General features: G+C 55.2%; 2 protein-coding genes and 1 long non-coding RNA gene across 9 annotated transcripts in view; 2 read left to right on the forward strand and 1 right to left on the reverse strand.

The window, feature by feature from the left end:
* Positions 1 to 15,543, reverse strand: part of LOC122463871 (collagen alpha-3(VI) chain-like) — a 29,882-nt gene extending 14,339 nt beyond the window's left edge. The window contains exons 1-15 of one of the 2 annotated variants that reach the window (XM_043536379.1): positions 15,345 to 15,543; positions 14,711 to 15,120; positions 9,816 to 9,963; positions 8,260 to 8,576; positions 7,777 to 7,855; positions 7,090 to 7,238; positions 6,653 to 6,748; positions 4,993 to 5,046; positions 4,010 to 4,081; positions 3,892 to 3,918; positions 3,238 to 3,282; positions 2,714 to 2,767; positions 2,359 to 2,421; positions 1,586 to 1,651; positions 162 to 224 (exon numbers count right to left, since the gene is read on the reverse strand). In XM_043536379.1, the coding sequence (XP_043392314.1) occupies positions 162 to 224; positions 1,586 to 1,651; positions 2,359 to 2,421; positions 2,714 to 2,767; positions 3,238 to 3,282; positions 3,892 to 3,918; positions 4,010 to 4,081; positions 4,993 to 5,046; positions 6,653 to 6,748; positions 7,090 to 7,238; positions 7,777 to 7,855; positions 8,260 to 8,576; positions 9,816 to 9,894 (1,164 nt within the window). In that variant the 5' untranslated portion in view covers positions 9,895 to 9,963; positions 14,711 to 15,120; positions 15,345 to 15,543. Of the gene's footprint in view, positions 1 to 161; positions 225 to 1,585; positions 1,652 to 2,358; positions 2,422 to 2,713; positions 2,768 to 3,237; positions 3,283 to 3,891; positions 3,919 to 4,009; positions 4,082 to 4,992; positions 5,047 to 6,652; positions 6,749 to 7,089; positions 7,239 to 7,776; positions 7,856 to 8,259; positions 8,577 to 9,815; positions 9,964 to 14,710; positions 15,121 to 15,344 lie in introns of those variants that run through there. The other variant, XM_043536380.1, reaches the window with a different exon arrangement.
* Positions 1,151 to 11,372, forward strand: LOC122463872. The gene is made up of 4 exons (XR_006287541.1): positions 1,151 to 1,675; positions 2,361 to 2,540; positions 7,732 to 8,911; positions 10,753 to 11,372. It is a non-coding gene; the product is annotated as an uncharacterized LOC122463872 (long non-coding RNA).
* The window catches only part of BMP1 (bone morphogenetic protein 1), an 86,387-nt gene continuing 80,376 nt past the window's right edge, over positions 15,437 to 21,447 (forward strand). For 3 of the 6 annotated variants that reach the window (XM_043536381.1, XM_043536382.1, XM_043536383.1), the window contains exon 1: positions 15,437 to 15,567. In XM_043536381.1, coding sequence (XP_043392316.1) covers positions 15,504 to 15,567 — 64 coding nt within the window. In that variant the 5' untranslated portion in view covers positions 15,437 to 15,503. Of the gene's footprint in view, positions 15,568 to 17,892; positions 18,328 to 21,447 lie in introns of those variants that run through there. The other 3 variants (XM_007066331.4, XM_027828605.3, XM_027828604.3) reach the window with 3 other exon arrangements.

Below are 21,447 nucleotides of genomic sequence, written 5' to 3' on the forward strand. Positions count from 1 at the left end.
TGTTAGGGAAGGGGCCAACTGCCCACCTTCACCTGGCGAGGGGCTGAGGTCTCAGTGACAGGCTAACGGTCAGGATTTGGAGGCATTGGGGGCTGGGGAGGGAAGTTCAGGGGGCTAGGACAGGAAGTGGACATCCCGCACAGGATGAGAGCAAAACATACCGGATCTGCGGTTGGCCCCTGTGACCCAGGTGGCCCAGGGCTGCCCTGTGGACCAGAGGCCCCCTGTTCAGTGAAGGGAACAGAAAGAGAAGCAGAACAAAGCTGTGACAAATGGCCTAGGATGAAAGTGTCCAGCTTCTGGTCTGATCGCAGCAGAACCACGGAGCCAGCTCACCACCCCCTGCAGACCCCAAGTGGGGTGGGCTGCAGACTGGGCAGGGGTCCCACACTGCCACCTCCCCTGGGTCTCTTCCTTCGTTAAGCACAGGGAGATCTCCCCAGCAAGCTTCCTCTCCCAGCCCCTCACAAGAAGCCTGATTCTTCATTGCGTTGCCCTGTGCTGCCATTTACACCTGTGCAAAATCGGCACCGTGCTCTGGTGTGGATGGGGCACAAGGGGAGAACTGGCTCCCCTGCTCTCCAGGGGGCTCTCCGACCCCACTGCACCGTTTAACAGGCCTTGCACGCCTTCCCAGGAGCAACCCCTTCCTCTGGATGGAGCGGCCTGAGGAAGCAAATACCTCGCCATTATTATCCAGAGAACTCCCCTTCTCCGCAAACACCACTGATCTCCCCTAGCCACGCCACCTTGCACCTTTGCAAACCTACCAACAGACTGTGCAGTCTCCTCAGACAAAAATCCATTCACCTGCCATCAAACACAGCCTGGCAGCACCATGATACACCAGGCAAGGGCCGGGAAGGGAAGATGAATGCCCTACACCAGGGAAATTGTGGGACGCAATTTCCCACCCAGGGGCTTGGCCAGCATTAACATTTCTACTCTGACCAAAAGCTCCAGGAGGCTTCCTATGACCAGCCATTAACGGGTAGGATCTCTGGCTTACACCTGTGATACCTCTGAGCCTGAACCTGCTTCAGCCTGATGAGTCATCCCTGGGCCAGCAAGCATGATGAGTCAGAGGCAATTAGCTGCAGTCTTGTGATAGGCCCCATGCCATTCAACCAGGGGTCAGCCAATCCACAGGCAAGGACTCACCCAGGTGATCCCAAGGCAGGTATTGGAAGCAGGCTCCTGTTTGCTCAGTGACTGGGTGCATTCCCATTGCTAGTTGGGCCAACGCACTGTCCTGGCTCCTGCTCCAGCCTTACCTCTTTCCGCTGGCCGCCTGGCAACACTGAAACATCTGATCCTGCAGAAATTACTGCCCATGGTCACTCTCGGCAGACCCTCCCTACTGAATCGCCAGCACAGTGACCCTGCATTTTCTTCACAGGTTTCCCAGCCAAGTACTGCCCAGGTCTGGTTCGGTTCAGCTTGCAAGCTCTGAACGGAGCATGGCTCAGGGTACCACAGCAGCCCCCCTTTGTTTATCTGGACTTGCAGCAAACAGGGCTGTCTAGGAGCATCCGTCTGGAGTTACTAACAGCTCGGACAGTTGGGACGGATTCATTGCCATTACCTGGATGCCTCTTTCGCCCTTCCTTCCAGGGGCTCCACGCTCGGGGCTGCTTCTCCCAGGATTTCCCTGTGGAGCACGGAGTCAGAGGGGGTGAGCCCACACGCTGTCCCATCCTCATCCCATCCCCTTCCTTGCCAGTGAACTCAGCATTCATTTCTCCCCTTAGGCTGCGAAGCCAGACTCTCTGCCTAGAGCAATATCTGGCTGCACATGGCAGGGTGGCCAGTGTGGGGGACATGTCCACTTGGCCCCTGGTCGGTGCCTTTCTGGAATGGCACAGGGGATGCTGTCTCTGAAGCTGGGCATTTGGGATTAACACGTCCCCTTTGCTCACCAGGGACCCCAGCTGTGCACGCTGCAGCCTTCCCTCGCTCTTTGCTTTTCTGCTGGGTAAGACAGCTTGGGCGAATTGAGTGCTGGTGGAAGGGGCAGGTTCCCTGCCCGAGGTGGGGGGGGAGGGGGAAGGTCTGTATATGTATCCACTGGGCATAGGCAACAGTAGGACAAACTTCCCCCCTACACTGCTCCACCAGTGAGCCCCAGCACGACTCTGAAACCACCCCATTTCCTCTGTGGCCCAGTCAGCCCTTGGCTTCTCCACTGAGGCTACCGACCAGTGGGCCAATTAGTGCCAAATGCCATGGTGATTTCAGGGACTTAGACTGAGACCCACTGAACTCATTGCACACCAGGGCCAGTGAGCAGACAGGAGTCACTGCCCACAGGGTCTGCACTGCAAGAGCTAACTCCCCTCAATTCTCCCCCACACTTACAGTGTTGCCGGGGGATCCTGGAGGCCCTGCGATGCCACGGAGACCCCGGGAGCCTTTCCGCCCCTGGATCAAGGCAGGAAGAAGAGATTAGCAGCGCGGAGCCAGCAGGGGAGAACGTCAGAAGGGTCGGGAAGTGCAGGAGGCTATTGCTGAGTCCACATTGCCGGGGCACCCGCTTGAAGGTGAGTTGGCTCTTTGGGAAGCAGCATTACAATGGGAGTTGGGCCACACAGAGTGGGGTGATGCTTGGATCAGGGGTCTGAGGTCACGATGCTATGGGGCCGGGGGAGGTGGGCACGAGACCTTCTCCTCCTCCCGAGGCTTCTTTACCTGCTCACCCTTGCTGCCCACTCACCTGCCTCCCGCGGGATCCTCTTTTCCCGGGATTCCCAGAGAGGCCGGCTTCCCCCTGGGAACGAGAGAATCCGGGATAGGGATCAACCCTAGCTGTGCTTTAGTCATTGCTGATGCCCTCTGGTCTCCCTGGGGGAGCTCAAACGATTGATAGTTGGGCTCCAGTGGCTCCAGGGACCGACCCTCTAACCTGGAGAGGGGAAGCGCCAGACCGAGTGCCCACTGCGGGCCCTGTCCCACAGAGGCCAGGAGACACCGGACAGAGGGCATGAGCCAGAGCTCATTGAGAGCCTGGCCATGGATTTCACAGACTCTGGCTTGGAGTTTTAACTCCAGCAGCGGAGGCTGGTGTCATTCGCCCCCGAGAGCCGGGCTCTGGCGGAGGATTGTCATTTCTCCAGGAGCTGTGGAGGTTAATCGGGTGGATTGTTTCAGGGGACATGCAGCGAGCGCAGCCCAAAGGGGGTGGTGCAGGGGCTTGGGGCTGCCCAGCTCTGCCGCAGGACATGCGATTGGGCAGCTCACCTTCTCCCCGGGGATGCCATCGTATCCAGCTTCCCCAGGAGCTCCCTGGAAAGAGATTTGCAGTTGTCTTAGTCCTGGATGCTACCTGGGACCTGTCTGAGTAAACAGGCACTCTGCAGCAGGCCCAGGAGCAGCTTGTGTCCTTCCTGGCCACATCCGTTAGGGTCAGGCCTTCTCAACATTGTGCATCTCAGCAGAGAGGATGCCTTGTGGACCATCCCCTCCTGTTCGAGCCACGAGCCACCTCCCCTGCTGCTCTTCATTGTCCAGCCCCTCCTCGCCTGCCATTCACCACTGCGCAGCCAGGAGTGCCCCGGAAACGCCAGGCACTGAGGGGCTCACTGCTCCGACCAGTTTTGCAGGTGGATATTTGGAGGCTGGTGAACAGTACAGCTCGGGGTGTTGGCCTTCCATCTGCCCGGGATGGCGCAGATTCCCCTGGCACACCTGTACTGCCTGGCCCCAGAGGAGTGTGCCTGGAGTGCCACGTGCGGGGAGATGTTTAGGGAGAGGATGTGACTAGCAGGCCTGGCTATTGTGCAGATGAGCCATGAAGCTGAGCCCTGCCATGCTCACCTTAAGGTTTGCTCTACAACATACGTGGTATTTGCCTGTTAGATTCTACACACACACCAAACAGTGAGGCCTCTGTACCTGCTCTCCAGGGTATCCTGGAAGTCCCTAAAGCAAGACACAGAGATAAAGTCAGTGAGGTGGAGGAATCTCCGAACCAAAGGGAAAGCAGCTGCCAAGGCTGGGTCTGGCATCTTACCTTGGGTCCGCATTGGCCTGGGCATCCCTGGGTTCCCCAGCTTCCTTGGAGCCCCCGCAGTCCCTGCTCCCCCTGAAATTGGGGTTGGAAAGGAGAGACCTTCAAGCACTCCAGTAAAAAAGGGGGCTTCAGAAATAGGCAACACATACATCCCTATGGAGGCCAGGGGCTGGGAGTCCCCCAGAGCCGGCTTTGTCTAGCTGGGGGAATGTCTAGGGAGTACAAGCAGGAGTTGCAATGGGAGATAGCTGAGCTAAGGAGAATCCAGGCTCAGTATCAGGAAACGCTCCCTAGCAGTGAATGCTATTTGATTGTGCAAGGGGCAAGTGTGAGCATGGGAGGGTCCAGTGCCATTGGGCAGCGGACTCATGGGCCAGTGTGAGCATAGAAAGCGGTGGGAGCCCATCGCTTGGACTTTAGAAGCAGCGTAGATGAATCTCCAGGCACAGGCCTGCACTGGCCCATGAAGGAAAGAATTAGATGGGCTCTGATTGATCTGTTCCACCCCTGGAACTCTAGCCTGCACTGCCGAGGGGATGCCAGAGGCAGATGGTGAGAGGGCTATCTTCAGCAAATGGGACACTTACGAGTGTCGGCGCCAGTACTATCCCCAGGCTTTAGGATTGCTCTGGTTTCCAAGCTGTCCTGCTGCTGCTCTAAACAAGGTGTGCAAACTCCAGTGTCCACACCAGGCGTGGCAAAGCTATGCCAGAGCCCCCGCCCCTATGCTGTCCTGATCGAAGATGCAGGGAGGGGGCCGGGTCTTTATGGCCAGCGCTCTGATCACTAGTATATGCCAACGGCCACACCCAGCGGCCTTCCCACCCTGTGCACAGCGTCTCTGTCGTTGAAAGAGGTTATCGGCTGTGATCCATGTTTGTGGGGTACATCCCACACACCCATTTCTACACAGTGGGCCCCACCCTAGGGTCAAGGAGCCCAGCAGCAGCCACCCCTCCCTTGTAGGCAGCAGTTCTACTCACGCTGTGTCCGTAGTGCCCGTGGTCTCCAACCAGCCCCTTGGCTCCTTTCCTCCCCTAGAGCCAAGACAGCAGAACATTTGAAGTCAGGTCCCCTGGGACACAGCCTGTGCCACGCACTAGCTTCCAGTTTGAGCCCTCCAGAGGAGTAGTCAGCCGCATCAGCTCTAGGGCTCACTCCCTTCCCGGTGCCCAGAATGCTAGGACCCGGCAGGACATAAAGTCCCAGCCTGTGAGCCCCAGACAACACAGGAGCCTCAGTGCAGAATTAAAGCAAGCGCCTGAGGGCAAGCTCTGCCTAGCTCCTACCAGCTCGCTCAGAGCGATCTCTTTGGCTCACATGGTGGTGCTGAGGCCTAAGAACTGGGAGGGGTGGGGGTCTGGGCTGAGTAACAGCTGTGCTGTGTGCAGCTGCCTAATCGGGGATTCCACTGACAGGACTGTAGTGGTCTAGTGGATTGAGCACAGGGCTGGGAGCCAGGAGTTTTGGGTTCAAGGCACAGCGAGGGAGTGTTGTCTAGTGCATAGAGCAAGGGGCTCAGGAATCAGGACTATGTGGGTTCTCTTCCCAGCTCTGTGCAGGAATTTGAGAGTCAGAGCCGCAGCGTTCTAGTTTTGACTTGGGGAGGGAGTTCTCTCGTGGTTAGAGGAGAGGCTGTGGGAGTCGAGGCTCCTGGTTCCTATCCTCAGCTCTGAGGGAGTGTGTATAATGATTCGAGGAAGGTACTGTGATTCAGGATGCCTGGGTTCTCCAACCCTGGGATGGAGTGCAGTCTAGTGGCCTTGGGCAAATCACTTCATCTCTGGGCCTCAGTTTCTCCATTAGTAAAACAATCATGCTTGTAAAGTGCTTTGAGATCTCCAGAGGAAAGCACTCAGTATGGAAGAGCTAAGTATTAATCACTATGACTAAGTGGTTAAGACCAGCTTCGATGTCTGGTGACTCCAGTTGACACAACATCCGATGGTAGAGCTCAGGCAACATAGAGGCCAAGTTAACAAGGTCCCAGCTGTGTAGAGACCAGCCAGCTGGGTCAGACAACATAGGCCCAGCAAGGCCAATAGGAATGGGAGTTTGAGACACCAAGAGATTTATCCCAACTGGAAGGGAAAGAGAACGTTAAAAACTCTTCTCAGAAACCTAGAAAACAAAAATCCCCTTGTGCCTTTATATCATTCCCCCATGCTCTGCAGATCCAGATGTGCAAACATCTCGCCGCATCCTGACTTCTCAGACCAGTGAGTAAGTGCAAAAGGCATGTAGCTGGGAACAAGCGCTTTCCTCGGGCTCATCTGCGCAGGGTGTTTTTGCACTGGAAGCTCTGCTGGTGTCATACCACTCGTGCAGATACACCGTGCAGAGCAGTTTGTGCCCAAACATGGTTTGGAGCCTCATCTGCAGGAGTCACTATTTACACTGGTGCAGCACGTGGATAGTGGCCAGCGTACAACTCCAGCTTTGTCACCTCCATGCAGAGCGGGGGGGTGCAGGCTGCGAGCCAGGCAAACCCCAGGTCTTACACACGGTCTCACGCTCCTGCTAGAGCCTGGTCCAAAGCACTGGAAGGGAACAGCACAACCCCCCTCCCCACCTAAAACGAAGGCTGCATGTGACAGCCATGCATGCAGCGCCAGGACCGGCGACCCTCAGCGAGCGCTTTACCTTGCGCCCTGGAGCACCCAGGGGGCCTCGCAAGCCTGGCAATCCAATGCAGGTGCAGGGGCACGGGTGGCAGCATTTCTTCTCCGACACAGCCAGCTGCAGCGGGACAGAGCATCAAAGTCACAGCCAGGAGGGGGACCTCTGTCCCATGGCCCAGAGAGCAAGTCCCCTTGGGTCTCATGCGAGGCGCAGGGGAGCTGTAGGCTGACACAGAGCAAGTGACTGATCGCTGCTGGGAAGACAAGCCCAGTCATCAGGCTTCTTTCCTCAGAGCAGAGGAGCTTCCGTGCAACCTTGACATCTGGGCCAGCTAGTCAGTATCCCTGCCTCAAGGGATAGACCCACCTGGCCATCTTGTCAAGTATCTCTGCCCTCTGCTAGAAGGGATCAGACCCCTGGGCCCACGAGCCAGCCTGCTGGGAAGGGCCATTCCTTACCAGCTCTTGAGCCAAAACAGAGCCAATCTCGGGGCTCTCCATGCTCAGCTGCTGGCTGTGCCTGAACCTTCGCCCAAACTCAATGAGCTGCAGCTCTTCCACGTTGGTAGCATTGTTCATTGCGATAGTCACTAGTGCGTCGAGCTGGCCTAGGACAGGAATGAGGCCAGAGCAGGGGTCAGCGTGGCATATGGAGCAGGTGGAAACACAGGTTACCGACTGCAGCGAGGTGTGGGTTAGGTGACTTAGCACCCTGCGGCACATGACTCCCTGTCTGACTCTGTCTTTCAACCTCTCCGTGACTCAGTTTCCCCATCCATAGGGTGCAGGCAATAACACTGTCCCACCGAACAGGGACGGTAAGGTTAAGTTAAATGTATGTACAGTGCTTTGAGATCCTCAGAAGGGAGGGGTGGATGGTGACAGGGTAGCTCAGCACCATGGGACAATGGTAAAACGTGGCATCATGAGACCAGATGCAATGTAGTGAAGGACTACAGTCCCTGGGATAAGAGGGGAACGGAGACACCATGCTCAATCAGTGCTAAGATCCCCACCTTCCATCAATGCCCCTGCACCCAATCCCCTCCTGAGGTCTGACTGTGCTCCAGGCTAACATTCTGAAAACCTCTTCCCCTCCAGATATGACCACTGGTCGCCAGGAAGTTGTGTGATCCACCCACATACCTTGCACCTGCAGAGCGGCTGACATCTCCTCCAGCTTCTTCACATCATCGTCCAACCCGTCCGTAAACAGGAGCAGCACCTGGGGCACAGACACGTTTGGGGCCCATCAGCCTACAGGCCGCCGCGGAGGAAGCAGGATCCAGGGCAGAGATAGCTGGGGTCCCCCAGCCTGGGAGCACACAACACTACCCAGTGGCAGCAAAGCTGCTCTTATTCTGCCCAAGCCAGATGCACCTGCTGTGCTGACACCAAATGCCCCAGGTACCACTGACCCGGGCAGCCAAACAACCCAGGTGAAACCTCTGCTGAGCTCCTGGGAGCCTTCCCCTTTGAAAAAGCGGTGGAACAATGGGAGCTGAGCAGGGAGCTGGCAGCGAGGGGGTTAAATGGCCAGAGCCAACCGAGGAAGGGAGCCCGCTGAGCGAGCGTCCTTGCCCTGCAGGATGTGCCCATGCAGAGCTGTTGGGCCAGCTGCGGCTCTACCTTGTTACTCTCTGGCAGGCGTTGGCTCATCTCCAGGTGGCTGCGCAGGGAGGGCTGGTTCAGGTAGGAGCGCCTGAAGGTGTGCGCCACGCGCAGCTGCTGCAAGGTGTCATGCTGGTACTTGGCGAGGCGGGCTCGGAATAGGACCTCGCCGCCCTTGTCCACGCTCTGGATGCTCAGGGTGAGGTTGAGCTGGGCGCAGCTGACCCTGCTCAGGGAGAACAGCTCCCGGATGGTGCCCTCCAGGTACTGGTGCAGGCTGGACTGTTGGTAATCAGTGACGTCCAGGCCGATGAGCAGGTGCAGGGGGCACAGTCCTGCAGGGCAGAACACGGAGACTGAGCCGGCTCCCTGCCTCCTCTCACTCACCACCACCACCCCCTCCACATCTCCACAGCAGCCCACGGGGTGCGGAATCTGTTTCCCTCCCACCCTCGCCCAGGGACTCGTGTGCCAAGGTCTCGCCGACCTGCCCATGGTGTTCAACGGCTTCTCAGGACTCACCCCTGCGTCGGGACCATTCAGGGCACGTCTGCGCCGCAGCCGGGAGCGTGCCTCCAGCCCAGGCAGACAGACTCATGCTACAAATAGCAGTGTGGACGCTGCCGTGCCAGCAGAGGCTCAGCTAGCCCGCCGAGCTCAGAGCTAGCGGGTAAGGGAGGCGCACCTCGGTCCCTCCTGTTCTCTGCCTGCGTCGCGTAATCGTCTGGTCTCCTGGGGGCTGCGGTGCTTTGGTCTAATTCTGGTTGTTGGGCTCAGCGTGGAGGTGGCATGGACCTGTGATCTGTGCTATATAGGAGGTCAGACTAGAGAATGGTCCCTTCTGGCCTTAAGCTCTGTCTTCATTGTGATGAAAAACCGCACGGTGCCGAGTCTCAGAGCCTGGGTCTGTTGACTCGGGCTCACACTGCAGGGCTAAGCCCTGAGACCCTCCCCCTGGTGGGCTCGCCTGGAGGTCTACATTGCAATGTCATAGTCCTGCATGGTCTGGAGCCCCAGGGTCCTGAGTCATCTGACCCAGGCTAGCCATGGCCACGCAGAGCAGGCATACCCAGTGACTCAGGCTGGAAGACTCCTTTCCAGCTGCAGTGCAAATATATCCTAAATGATGCTCTCCCTGATCACTTTTCACAGCTGTTCCAAAATACTAAGGGACTGTCATGAGCCAGGGGCCCTTCGCCCCACCCCAGCATCCTGTGGGCCAGATCCACAGCAGGTGTAAATCTGGGGTAGCTCTACTGAAGTCAATAGAGCTCCCCTGATTTACAGCAGCTTGGGATCTGGCCCTCTGTCTTTACACATGAAATGGGGCATGGGGTCCCCGTGGGGGTACAGCCCTGGGAGTCCCCTCCACGCATGTGTACATAGACAGCAAGGCCTGGGGTCTCACTTTGTGGGTCCCCTCGCCAGCCCTTGCCCCTCCTTGTGCATAGAGTAGGGCCGGGGGTCTTCATTGGTGTACACCCTGGGAGTCATCAGCACCTACCTGTAGGGATTGGGATTGCCCTAGGCAGCGTATTGGAATAAACGCCCCTCCTGGAGCAGTCCCCACTTACCTGGAGTCCGAGCCCCTCCAGCTCCAACAGCGAGCAGAAACAGAGCGAGCCAGCGTTTGAACAGCACCATCCCCTGCATCCTTGCAGGCAGGACCTGGGCTGGACAGGCAGGAGTGGACGAGGGGGCCACGGGGATGGTGCAGCCCGTCTGCATGGGGAAAACACAGGGATCACCTTCCTGGAGCTCTTGGCCCTCAGATGGTCTACAAACTCACCCAAGGGAAGAGCCGCACTTTCACCCTGATAGTCCAGCTACCAGTCAAACTGGGTCCTGGCCAGCTCCACAGGGAAGTGGACATGAGGCGGTATCCTTTCCCCGGGCTGCAGCGCCAACCCTGAGAGGTGACTCTGGTGCAGCAGCCCTTATGCATGCTTCCCATGGGGATGAGCACAGGAGAGCCTAGGGCCTCAGCTTCCTGGGCCCCACCACATGCATGGAACTCCCATAGGACACGGTTCCAAGCACCCCTGCAGAGCCCCTCCCCAAATCCCACCAGACCTGTCCTACTGCTGGGGGCCCTCTGCAGCCATGGGAAGAGCAGGATTCACCCCTTAGTATGGGGCTTCAGCAGGCCCCAGCAAGTCTAAGCCAGCCCTGGTGACCCCATTAAAATGGGATCGCAACCCACTTTGGGGTCCCGACCCACAGTTTGAAAACTGCTGACCTAGAGCAGTGGGACTCTGATCTCAGTTGTGGCCAGGAGACTCCACTGTAATATAAATAACGAATAGCAATAATAATAGTAATCAAGCACCTGCCTTGTGAACTCGGGTCAGGGCTCTGGGTCTGGCACCACTTCCTACTCTCCATCATTGCTCATGAAAAACAAACAGAGCCCAGCCCAGCCGAGAGGCTGATTTTGGCTTCCTCCAGCCCTGGCTGCAAGAGCGGACCCTGACCCTGTCCTTTCTTGTCTGTCTGTTTTGCGCTTTGCAGAAACACGTTTGGGTGCATTTTATTCCTCTGCTAATGGGTGTCAGTTTCCAATCATTGTGCAATGGATTTGATGCTGCGGTCTGGGGTGAGGGGACACAGTACAGGGAGATTTACCCCGAAGGACATCTGAAATGTATGTAAGTGTACAAAAATGACTTTTCCATACACATCTCATGTTCCTTGGTCCTTTCTCAAGCTGTATGGATGCAAATGCAACCCTTCACTAGCTCACATGTGTCTTTTGCTTCAATGTTGCAGTGAGCTAATAAATACTAATAATGCTTTGAATTTATATAGCATCTTTCAGTGGAGAATCTCAACATGCTTTCCCAACGTGGTTAAGTAGCTTCTTTAAAAAAGCCTCATTTAAAAGATAGGAAAATGGATGTACAGAGGTTAAGATTCAGTTGAGAATAGAACCCAGGACTCCTGGCTCCTAGTCCCTGGTCTGACCACTAGACCATTCCCTCCCAGAGCTCGGAGTAGAACCCAGGAGTCCGGACTCCCAGCCTCTTGCCCTAACTGCTAGACCATCCTACCTCCGTCTTTACTGCACAACCGTCACTTTGTAGATTGAACACCTTAACATCACTGAAGGATCAAAGCGAAAGAGAACCTTGTTTAAACGCAAACACCTTTAGGAATTAGCAAAGTGGCCAGCTGAGAACAACACACAGCCAAGAGCTTAACCTGTGATATCTCCAACTTTCTTCAAAAGCTTTCCCCGGTGTAAAGTTTTCTCTTTATAGAAAGCATAGCCTCTTACCTCACGGTACCATTCGGCCGCACGGAATAGCAGCAGTGCCTGGGGATCCCAAGAGGCTTATCCAAAAAGGACAGAAACGTATAAATTACTTTATTTGATAGTCGGCTGCAGGATGGAGGAGAATTGACTGCTTACTCAGGACGGTCGGAGGTTTACTTGTTTATTCCACAGCTTAAATAAATAAATAATTGGATACGTCAGGAGACACCAGATTCCGCCCAGTGACTGGCTGTGAAGAACTTCCCAGATTTTAGCTTTCCGGTTCTTAAAGAGAACATGTGAGGTCAAACTAACCGCCCCAAGGCCCATGATGCCACATGGCATTACGCTCACTAAATAATGCCAGTGGGGTTCTCATTTTTGTCCTGTTGAGGGTACGGTATATCCAACTTCCAGCAAGCCCACTTGAAAGAATCGAGGAACAGACTTGTCAAAGGGCACTTCTGTACATTGGAGCACCTCTTGCTAAAAGAATACAATGAAGCCTTTTGAATGAAATTCCAGGACAAGGATCAGTGAGATTTCCAGTTCTCCTAAGTGGCAATCAGAATGAGAGACTAGGCCACTTCATGAACAGGTGTGGAAAGAGATGTGAAAGCAATTCACCCTCTGAATCTGTTTGCTAACATGCTACAACTTAAAGGGGAAAAATACCCAGATTGGCCTCCAGCTTCTTAGAGGGTGTAAATCTGCATCGCTCCATTGAAATAATAGGTAGAGGCTGATTTACACCAGCTGAGGATTTGGCCCAATAGCTTCCCAAAAAACCACTTTTCCTGTAATCCGAACAGAACCGGAAGTTATCAAAATGGAAAGCGTTCGAGACATTCAGCTTTTACATTTTAAACGTTTCACCACGGATGCAGTTTGTCTCCTCTCGAGACTACCCTGACAATGACATTGGATTTGCCTCTTGCGTTCTCATCCACGAGCCCAATGTTGCAGTGTGGGGGTTGCACACGACGAAAGGGGGGAAACAAAGAAAGCCACTGTTTTCAAAGGGTGCTTTGTGGAATAGAAACTTTTTTTAAATTGCACTTAGTAGCTTTAAAATCTTGTTTTTACAAAAAAATCTAAATTTTGGGTTCAAAATGAACCTGCAAGCATTTGTGTAATTGAAGTATATCCTGACATTATCTACCCTGGAGAAAAACAAAGGGGGGAAATACATCAAAGGTAATTTATTAAGGCGACAGGCTTTCCCCCTCATCAGTGATGTTTGAGTAAGGAATTGGAATTAGAGGAATTCTGAATTTAGCAGTTACTGAAAAGAAAAGAGGAGATAAGTAATGTTATTTAACAGATAGGAAAAGGAAGGGGGATCTAGGATTCCTGGGTTCGATTCCCATCTCTGTAAGAAAGTTTTAGCTTGTACCCAGTGCAGGAATCTGGGACCCAGGATGACTGAGTTCTGTCGTCTTCACTGCCACTAACTCACTATGGAACCTCAGGCACTTTGTCCAAAAGTGGCCTCAGATTTTTGACACCCAACTTGAGATACCTCGAGCCTATGCAACTGCAGCTGGCATCGAGGGGAGTTGAAGGTGCTCAGCCTGCTGAAAACGTGGCTGGCCCTGCCCTCTCTGTGCCTCCGTCCTAGTCTATGCATTGTGACTAACGACACTGACCTGCAGTGAATGTTAATGTTTGTGAAGGAGTTTGAGACAGTTACACAAAAGGGCAAAATATTAACCTGGCTGTTTAACGGAGAGGCAGCATTACCTAATGCCCAGGACCCTGGACTGGGAGTCAAAAGAACTGGGTTCTTGGCTTGTCTCTGCCACTCACGTACTGGGTACCCTTGGGCAAGTCCCTTCATTTCTGATTCCTCTCTTTTTTACAGCACAAGCTCTTTGAGAGAGGGACTGTCTCTCCCTGTGTGGATAGCTCCTGGCACAATGGGGCTCTGAGCTCAGTGGGGGCCTGTGCGTGTTTTCATAATCTAAACAACAATATTAACCACTTTAAATACACTTCCCTTCCCATTTGTACTTGCAAATTGGGGACAATCCTCCTCCTGCTGTGAGATTTGCCATCAATTTCAACAGAAGCAGGATTGGGTCCTACAGGAGCATCACCTCAGGGATGTGAGAGCAGAAGCAGGGGCCAGTGAACCTGATGAGTTCAGGCAGCTAAGCCAAGCCCCTATGAGTCCACTGTGCACTGCTGTGGGACTAGTCATGCAAAAGGGCCAAGATGGTACACAGTGCATTTAAAGTCCTTAGCAAATTGAGACATCACAGCACACAGCGTGTAAGGCCCAAAGGGACGACTAAATCACCTAGTCTGGCCTCCTGTGTAGTCCAGGCCATCGACCCCAGCCAGCACAGGGAGCAGATGGCAATACAAACTGCAGAGAACCACCCTAGAGTCAGGGAGAGTGCACTCCTTGCCCCCATGTTGGAACAGAGCTGGGTTGGTGGTAAGAGAATTTCCTCCTCTCCTCCCTATCACACTCACGACTCACTTTCTGCTGTAGGCTAGGAATCTAACCCCCTCCCCCCCCCCCGAAGTCTAAATCCTGCCTACTCTATCCCAGCAGTTCTCAAACAGGGGTCCAGGGGCCCCTGAAAGGCCACAAGCAGGTTTTAGGGGGTTTGCTAAACAGGGCCAGCATTAGACTTGCTGGGGCCCAGGGCAGAAAGCCAAAGCCGTGTCACGTGGGGTTGAATTCCGGGGCCCTGAGTCCTGCCACCCAGGGCTGAAGCCAAAGCCTGAGTTTCATGGGGAGGGGGGCTGTGGCATGGGGCCCCAGGCTTTTATATACAGAAAACCAGTTGTGGTGGCACCGGTGGGCCAGGGAATTTTTATAGCATATTGGGGTGAGCCTCAGAAAGAAAAAGTTTGAGAGCCCCTAGTCTATCCTACCCCATCAAAACATGGGAATGCACATCATGCCCATTGATTTTAAGGGGGTTGCATGAGTTTTGTAAGCTCTTTGGGGCAGGGAACATCCCTCTGTTCTGTTTGTACAGCGCTGAGCACCAGGACTCAGACTCCCAGGCACTTATGGGGATACACATTAGTAACAATTCAGCCCTGCATGTTCTCTTCCCTTGATAGACAATAGCGAGCTTGGAGCTCTACCTAGTGGTCGCTCCTTGGGCTGATCCCAGTGCTGGCCAGTGGCCAACCCTCACAAATCACAGCCTTGCCCAGAACTGTAGCAGTTCCCCCATGTGGCTGACTCACCCCCAGTGCTGCTGAAGTTCACTCCCAGAGTTAGGCCTCCGCAGAGGCATTTTAACCCTTTGGACTCAGCTGGGTTTGGCATGGGATGGGATATGCGTTCTGTGTCCAGTGGCAAGGAGGGAGGAAGAGACTGCAATGAGAAGGGGGGTGTAGAGGGGAAGGATAGATGCTCAAGGAAGACCGGGAACAAGACAGCACAGTTGTGAGAGGGAAAGGCATCCCTCTCCCCTCAGCACCACCAGCTGCTCTGTGGGCAGGTGTTCAGTGTTTGATACAGGCAGAGATCTCATTCTTCTCAGAGGAGCATGCAGTAGGAATTCCACTGAGAACTGCAGGGAAGAAACCACAACATCTCATCTTCACAGAGGTAACTCTGCTTTCTCAGTCTGCTGTCCAGCCGGGGTTGTGTTCTGCAGGTAAAGGAGACAAGGGCAATTAGTGAATGCAAAAGTATGGACACTGCTCACACCTACACACAAACAGCATAAGCACTATGTACTCTCTGACTAATGCACACACTTTTATATATATATATATATATATATATATAAACACAGTATCCTCCCACCCACCTTAATAAGTGAGACCACTGCTCCCACCCATATGCACACAGCCTACACCTGCACATACTCACCATATCAAAGGTGTGATATCCAGGGCTGCTGGGAAGAGACTGCAGTTTATGGCCTAGCCCCAGTCACGTGACCTGGGTAAAGGTTTCAAAAGTGTCTGCACAAGCTCCATGATAGTAGCCAACAGTTTCTACTACTCCAGCAGTTGCTAGTGCATTGAGATGCCAGGCACTTCTTCCCAGACCCACCATGCAGCCCAGGGAGTCCTAGGGGCAGGAAGGAAAGGTGAGGAGCTCTTCAAAGTGGGAGATGTGCCGTCTCTGGTCATAGCTGCCCTTGGGATGGAGAATAACCTACAAGCACAACCCTACTGCTGTTCTGCAGATAGGGCACAACCAGGGTCTTGGGGAGATCCGAGCCTTAGCCAAGTCAAGGGGGCCAGTCCCAATCCGGGAGCAGGACTGGGAATGTTTGCTGAACCCTTTGCCTAACTGTGCTCTGCACTCACCATGCTATCCTGGTACCCCCTTCCTTGGGCCTTCTGTTTGCAAACAGCTTGCTCCCCAGGGCTCAGCTTCCAAAGGGTTAAGAAAAACAGAGGCTGGGTGGGCTCCTGACAACAGGCGGTCTCAGGGTCATTGTGCAAGGTAGCCAGCAGCCGCCAGCCACAAGAGAGGCCTGAAGTGACATGGCTTGACCAGTAGGTGTCACCCACAGACCTCCATTACAGGGCTGCTGGGCCCAACTTCCCATGGGGGGAGCTCCCTGCATGTGTAAAGGCTGTTCATCTCTCCTGGCTGGGGCTGCTGCCAGGGCCTGGCTTTATCCCTCCACACACAGCTACTGCACCACCCAGCAATTCCCCTGCCCTGCTTCTTCTGCACAAGACAGCCACCCTCTCCCAGCACACCAGTCACCCCAGGGTGATTTCCCTGCTGTTAACCTGGCTGAACACTGGGGCTCAGCAGCATCCCGGGCTGGTCAGACACCCTTCTCCAGGGGGCAGAGTCCATCCCTCTGCATCAGTCCTGTGGGGAGAAGCATGTTGCACAGGTACTAGGGTGACCACATGTCCCAATTTTATAGGGACAGTCCTGATTTCTGGGTCTCTTTCTTATATAGGCTCCTATTGCTCGCCACCCCTGTCCTGATTTTTCACACTTGCTGTCTGGTCACCCTAACAGGTACAGGTCTTGTGCCAGAACAAGCTGGTGGGTTCTTGTGGGGCCAAGTGTCTACCTCACACGTGTGCAGGTGAAATCCCTGCTGCAGCTGGCGCGGCTTAGCCTGGGCAGCTCCGGCAGAGAGGTCCAGGAGCAAGTGGGCTGCGGAGAACTCTGTGGCTGAGTGCAGTGGCGGGGCCCAGTGTGTGCATAGGGGACGCTTGCCCCAGCTCTGTGCTAGCTCCAGGGATACAGGGCATCCTGCTCCAGGGCTGTCAGGCCAGCACATCTCACCAGCATGAAATTCGCCTTGTGAGAAGGGCCGCTAGAAAACTGAGCGGGGCCAGATTTGCAAAAAGCTGCAGCCCCCAGCAGCTGTGACTGCTCCTGGCCGAGGGTTCACGCTGTCCAAATCGGACTCTTACAAACTCTCCAGTCCTAGTCCAGACCAGGCCCCCGAGTGACACAGATTCAGGGGGCAGAGACTGTGCTTCCCATGCTCAGTGCACCTACTGAAATGAGCGCAAGCCAGCTGAGGGACTTCCCCCCTGCAGGGTGGGGAGGGATGGCTAGGTTCCTAGATGGAGAACTCACAGGGGCACTGCACGCCTCCCTGTATTTCCTCGAGCACTGGAGAAGCATGCCTTCCCAGCCTGGTTCTGTAGCCATTTACCCCTGTGACAAGTGAGTTGAGACTCCAGCCCACCAGAACCGGCCCCTTGCACCACCAGGAGCTCTTTGCATGAAGCCAGAGGCAGGGGGAGAATCCCTTGTGATGCTCCGATCCTGGGAATGGCTGGAGCTAGGGTTTTGGTTCAGGCCTGTCCGTGGAGACCCCAAGGGAAACCCCAATGTGAATGCTAACCGCAAGCCCCTATCAAAAGCAATCAACAGACTGCTAAGGAGGCTGCTTATTTCCCAGTTTCCTTCTCAGCAAGCAGCTGCATTGGGGTCTATCCCATGGCCCTCACGCCCTGCCTCTCACAGACCAGCCCTGGGATCCCAGCAGGGGATGACTCTCCCAGTCCTTCTCCCTCCCCAGTAAACGTCCCAAGGGCCGGAGCAGAGAGGGGGCAGCGTTTCCCAGCTCTCCGGATCTCTCCTCGCGCAGCTGGGAGCCCTGCAGCCGGCGGCTGCCCTTTTCTCTGGGCTTAGCTGCAAGGAGCAGCATCCAAAGCGGTGGGCGAGGGGACTGGACCATGGCGGGGGGCCCCCCCCGGGACCCTGCAGCTCAGAGATCAGGTCTGAAACCCCCCGCTGCCGCCCTATAGAAACCTGCCACACGAAGGGGGCCCCGCAGCAGCTCCCTGCAGACCCAGCCCTCGGGGACCAGCCGGTGCCCCACCGGGGCGGGGTATGACGGCCCCACGCCGCGCCACGGGATGCCGGCCATGGCCAGCCCCGGGCAGGCGGGTACCCCAGCGGCGGGGGTTGCCCGGGGGCCCCAGGGAGGGCGCTCCCTGGCCGGTGAGCGGCGATGCAAGAGCATCTCTGGGAGCCGCTTCTCCCCCACCCCGGGCTGGCCCCGTTCCCAGCCGGGCTGCGAGCAAACTCTGCAGGCTGGAGGGGCTGAGCTCCCGGCCTGAACCCGCCCCCGCCAGCTCTCATTTCCCTAAAAAAAAAAAGACAGAGAGCGAGGGGGGAAACCCTCCCATCTCCTTCCACTTCTCTCCTTCCCCCTCCTTCCCGCTCCGCTTCTCCCTTCGGTCCCGAGGCGCGTCTGCCCGGGACTCGCCAGCCAGCATGTCCGGCGTCAGGGCGTGCTGGCTGCTCCTTTCCTTCGCGGTGCTGGGGCCAGCCCTGGACTTTCCCGACTACACCTATGAGCTGGAGGACGAGGAAGACACGGAGCCCATTGACTATAAGGATCCTTGCAAAGCTGGTAGGGCCAAAGGGCTCCCCCTGCCCCCCCCCACCCCCGGTGCAAACGCGCCCCTTGATGGGCGGGTGCGGGGAGCAGCGAGGCCACCGGAGGACAGGGGCTGGGTGAGCCTGGGTCATGCAGACTCTGCCTGGCTGGCAGGGCAGCTGCAGACAAAAGAAAGGGGCCGGTGTGTGTGTGTGTTTAAGGGACACTTTCAAAGTTGCTGCTCCTGCAGCCGGGGCTGGGAGGGAGCTGAGCCCGGGCAGAGACAGCCTCGGGCAGGGAAAAGCTCCGGGGCTGGAGACTTGAGTTTTCTGGGTTGTTTTGCCCCCTTTGTGCTGCAGGAAATGAAACTTTGCTCCCCCCCCCGCAGGAGTTTTTCCTCCCCCCCGGGAGTTTTGGGTTTCTTTGTGGGGAGGGCTGGGGGGGGGGGGGGGGGGGTAAAGAATACCTCATGCAAGGGAGAGGGGGAAGGAAGTTGCCACGAGGTTACGCTGTGGTGTGGGGGGGGGATCCATCCATCCATCCATCTGTTTATACTTCGGACGTGGAGGAGGCTGGAGGGAGAGGGGGGCTCTCCCGCTTCCCCGGGAGGAACTGTCAAAGCAGGCGGACTCCTCCAGCCCGGATCACTCCCCAAGTCCCCGGCACAGCTGGCCCACTAGCAGCTCAGGCTTTGTGGCTACGAGCTCTCTGAAAGTCTCCTCTCGTTCACACCGGTTTCACTCCTGTCTCAATCCGGTGTGAAGGGTGGGATCCCGCTCCAGAACTCAGTGGGGCAGGATCGGGCCGTAAGCAAGAGGAGGATCGGGACCCAAAGACTTTGCAAAAACTTTTTGTTCTTTCCTTCTCCCAGCTGTATAAGCCGCTGCGAAACAGCAGCGGAAAAGCCTGGCGGTGATAAACCTGGGGGTTGGATTACAATTGATAAAGAGGGATTTTGGCTGGGAGGAGTGTTATCTCAGTTAGTGATTGTGACATGTTATTTCATCAGCGCCTTGGGTGCTGAGACTTGGGCTGGGGGTGAGGAGACTTGGCTCTGTTCTTGGCTCTGCCACCAGCCTGCTGCCTGTCCTTGGGCATGTCACCTCATTGCTTGGTGCCTCCGTTTCCCCAAACGTAAAATGGAGATAACGAGGACTGTCTTTTGTAAAGTGCTTTGAGATCTGCTGAGGAAAAGAGCCCTGTAAAGCCTAAGTAGTAATATATCACTGTTTATTATTATTCCAGTCATTATTATTAATCAGTCTAGCATGATGCTTTACCAACCAACAGTGAGGGAGTTTAAAATTTAAAGCTGCAATGGGATCCTTAGGGGTCCTGGGGTCCCCTGGGGCAGATTGGATTGTGGGAGTGGGGCCTGAATTTGTGTGTGTACCACTGTGATCGTACAAAGCACCGTCTAAGTGCAGTTATTATTGTATTAGAATGATGTTTATCATCTTCCTTGAGCAAGCCAGGCCAGGAGATGGCTAAGGGGTTGGTATTTAAATTACAGCAGCACCTACAGGCAGGGCTTTGGAGCTGTGCTCCGGCTCCGCTCCAGCTCCAGGCAAAAACCTGCAGCTCCGCTGCCCTGCAGCTGCTCCGCGCTCCAGCTCCGGGCTCCGCTCCAAAGCCCTGCCTACAGGCCCCAGCTGAGATCAGGGCTCCATTGTGCCAGGTGCTGTATTGAATGAGAGATGCTCCCTGCCCTCAAAGAGCCTGCAATTGAAATAGACAAGAGTGATGAAGGGTGGGAGGGGAAACTAAGGCCCAGAGAGCAGACATGAGTTGCCCAGGGTCACACAGTAGGTCAGGTGTTGCAGAGCCTAGCCTTGTGCTCTGGACACAGGAACCAGTTGTCCCTTTAAATCTGCTCTGTTCAGCCTCCACTTTGTCACCTTGTGTGTGTGTGTGTAGGAGAGGGGGCTTTAATTGTTGATTAAATTAATAGAAGTTGGTAGAGACAAGCGGTAGGTCCAGAGGCTTTCTTTCTGATTGTGCTTGTTGGTCCATTGTGTGCGAGACACACGCAGAGCGGCATGCCGGAGCCCTGCCCCCCACCTTTATTGGATCCATATGTGACTAAGTCAGTTATTGCCATTTGTATGGTGGCTGCGTCCGGAGGCCCCAGTCTGAATCAGGCTCCATTAGACTCTGCACAAACACAGGCCCTATCCCGAAGAGTTCTTTATCCCTCGATTAGCTTCAAGTGCAACTCGGGATCGGGGGGTTGGATGGGAGCTTGCCCATTGCTTCTTACAGGACAGGGAAGCAGTTCCTCTGCTAAGATTGGCCTGGCCAACTACATATCCCACAAGGCTCTGGGAGCGTGTGTGTTTGTGTGGTGTTTTTTGGTTTTTTTTTTCAAGGCACCAGCTGCAGTAAGTTTCCTAGGACTTTAAGAGAAGCCGGAAACAGCTGACTCCTTGGCACTTGGAATTATTCCGTGGCTCCCTTAAATTCCACATGGAGAAGGAGCAGTAGGAATAGCCAAGAATGGGATTTGGTTTTCACTGCACAGTTCCTGCCACGGGTATCCTGAGGCCACCCGCCCACCAGGGATAACTCCCTGTGGCTCACAGCCTCCATAATGTTCCCCTTGCCATCTCTCTCCGCTGCAGAGCTTCCCCCAGCCCTACCCCAGGGTGGTACTGGCCCAGACCCTGCTGTAGTGCCAATAGGCGTTTTCCTGAGAAATGCAGGCAGGCTTGGGGGCCTGCCAGCTTTGGCATCAAAGCTCCCACATCACAGCTGTGCCCGCTCCCTAGAAGGAAACAGTGGCCCTGGTCCTGCAGTCCTGTCTCCTTACCTCCTGTCAAAATAAACCTCCCTGGCTCTGATTCAAAGCCATGGCGGCGGCTGCTGCCTTAGCAGTCCAGTATCAGGGGGTAGCCATGTTAGTCTGTATCCACAAAAACAACGAGGAGTCCGGTGGCACCTTAAAGACTAACCGATTTATTTGGGCATAAGCTTTTGTGGATAAAAAAACCCCACTTCTTCAGATGCCTGGAGTGAAAAGTACAGATACAGGCATAAATATACTGGCACCTGAAGAGATGGGAGTTACCGTACAAGTGGAGAACCAGTGCTGACAAGGCCAGTTCAGTCAGTTAGCAGTCCAGACTCCACAGCGCTGAGGGGCCCCTTGGTAGT

This window comes from Chelonia mydas, chromosome 26 (genome assembly GCF_015237465.2).
Source record: "Chelonia mydas isolate rCheMyd1 chromosome 26, rCheMyd1.pri.v2, whole genome shotgun sequence".
Taxonomy (NCBI): Eukaryota; Metazoa; Chordata; order Testudines; family Cheloniidae; genus Chelonia; species Chelonia mydas.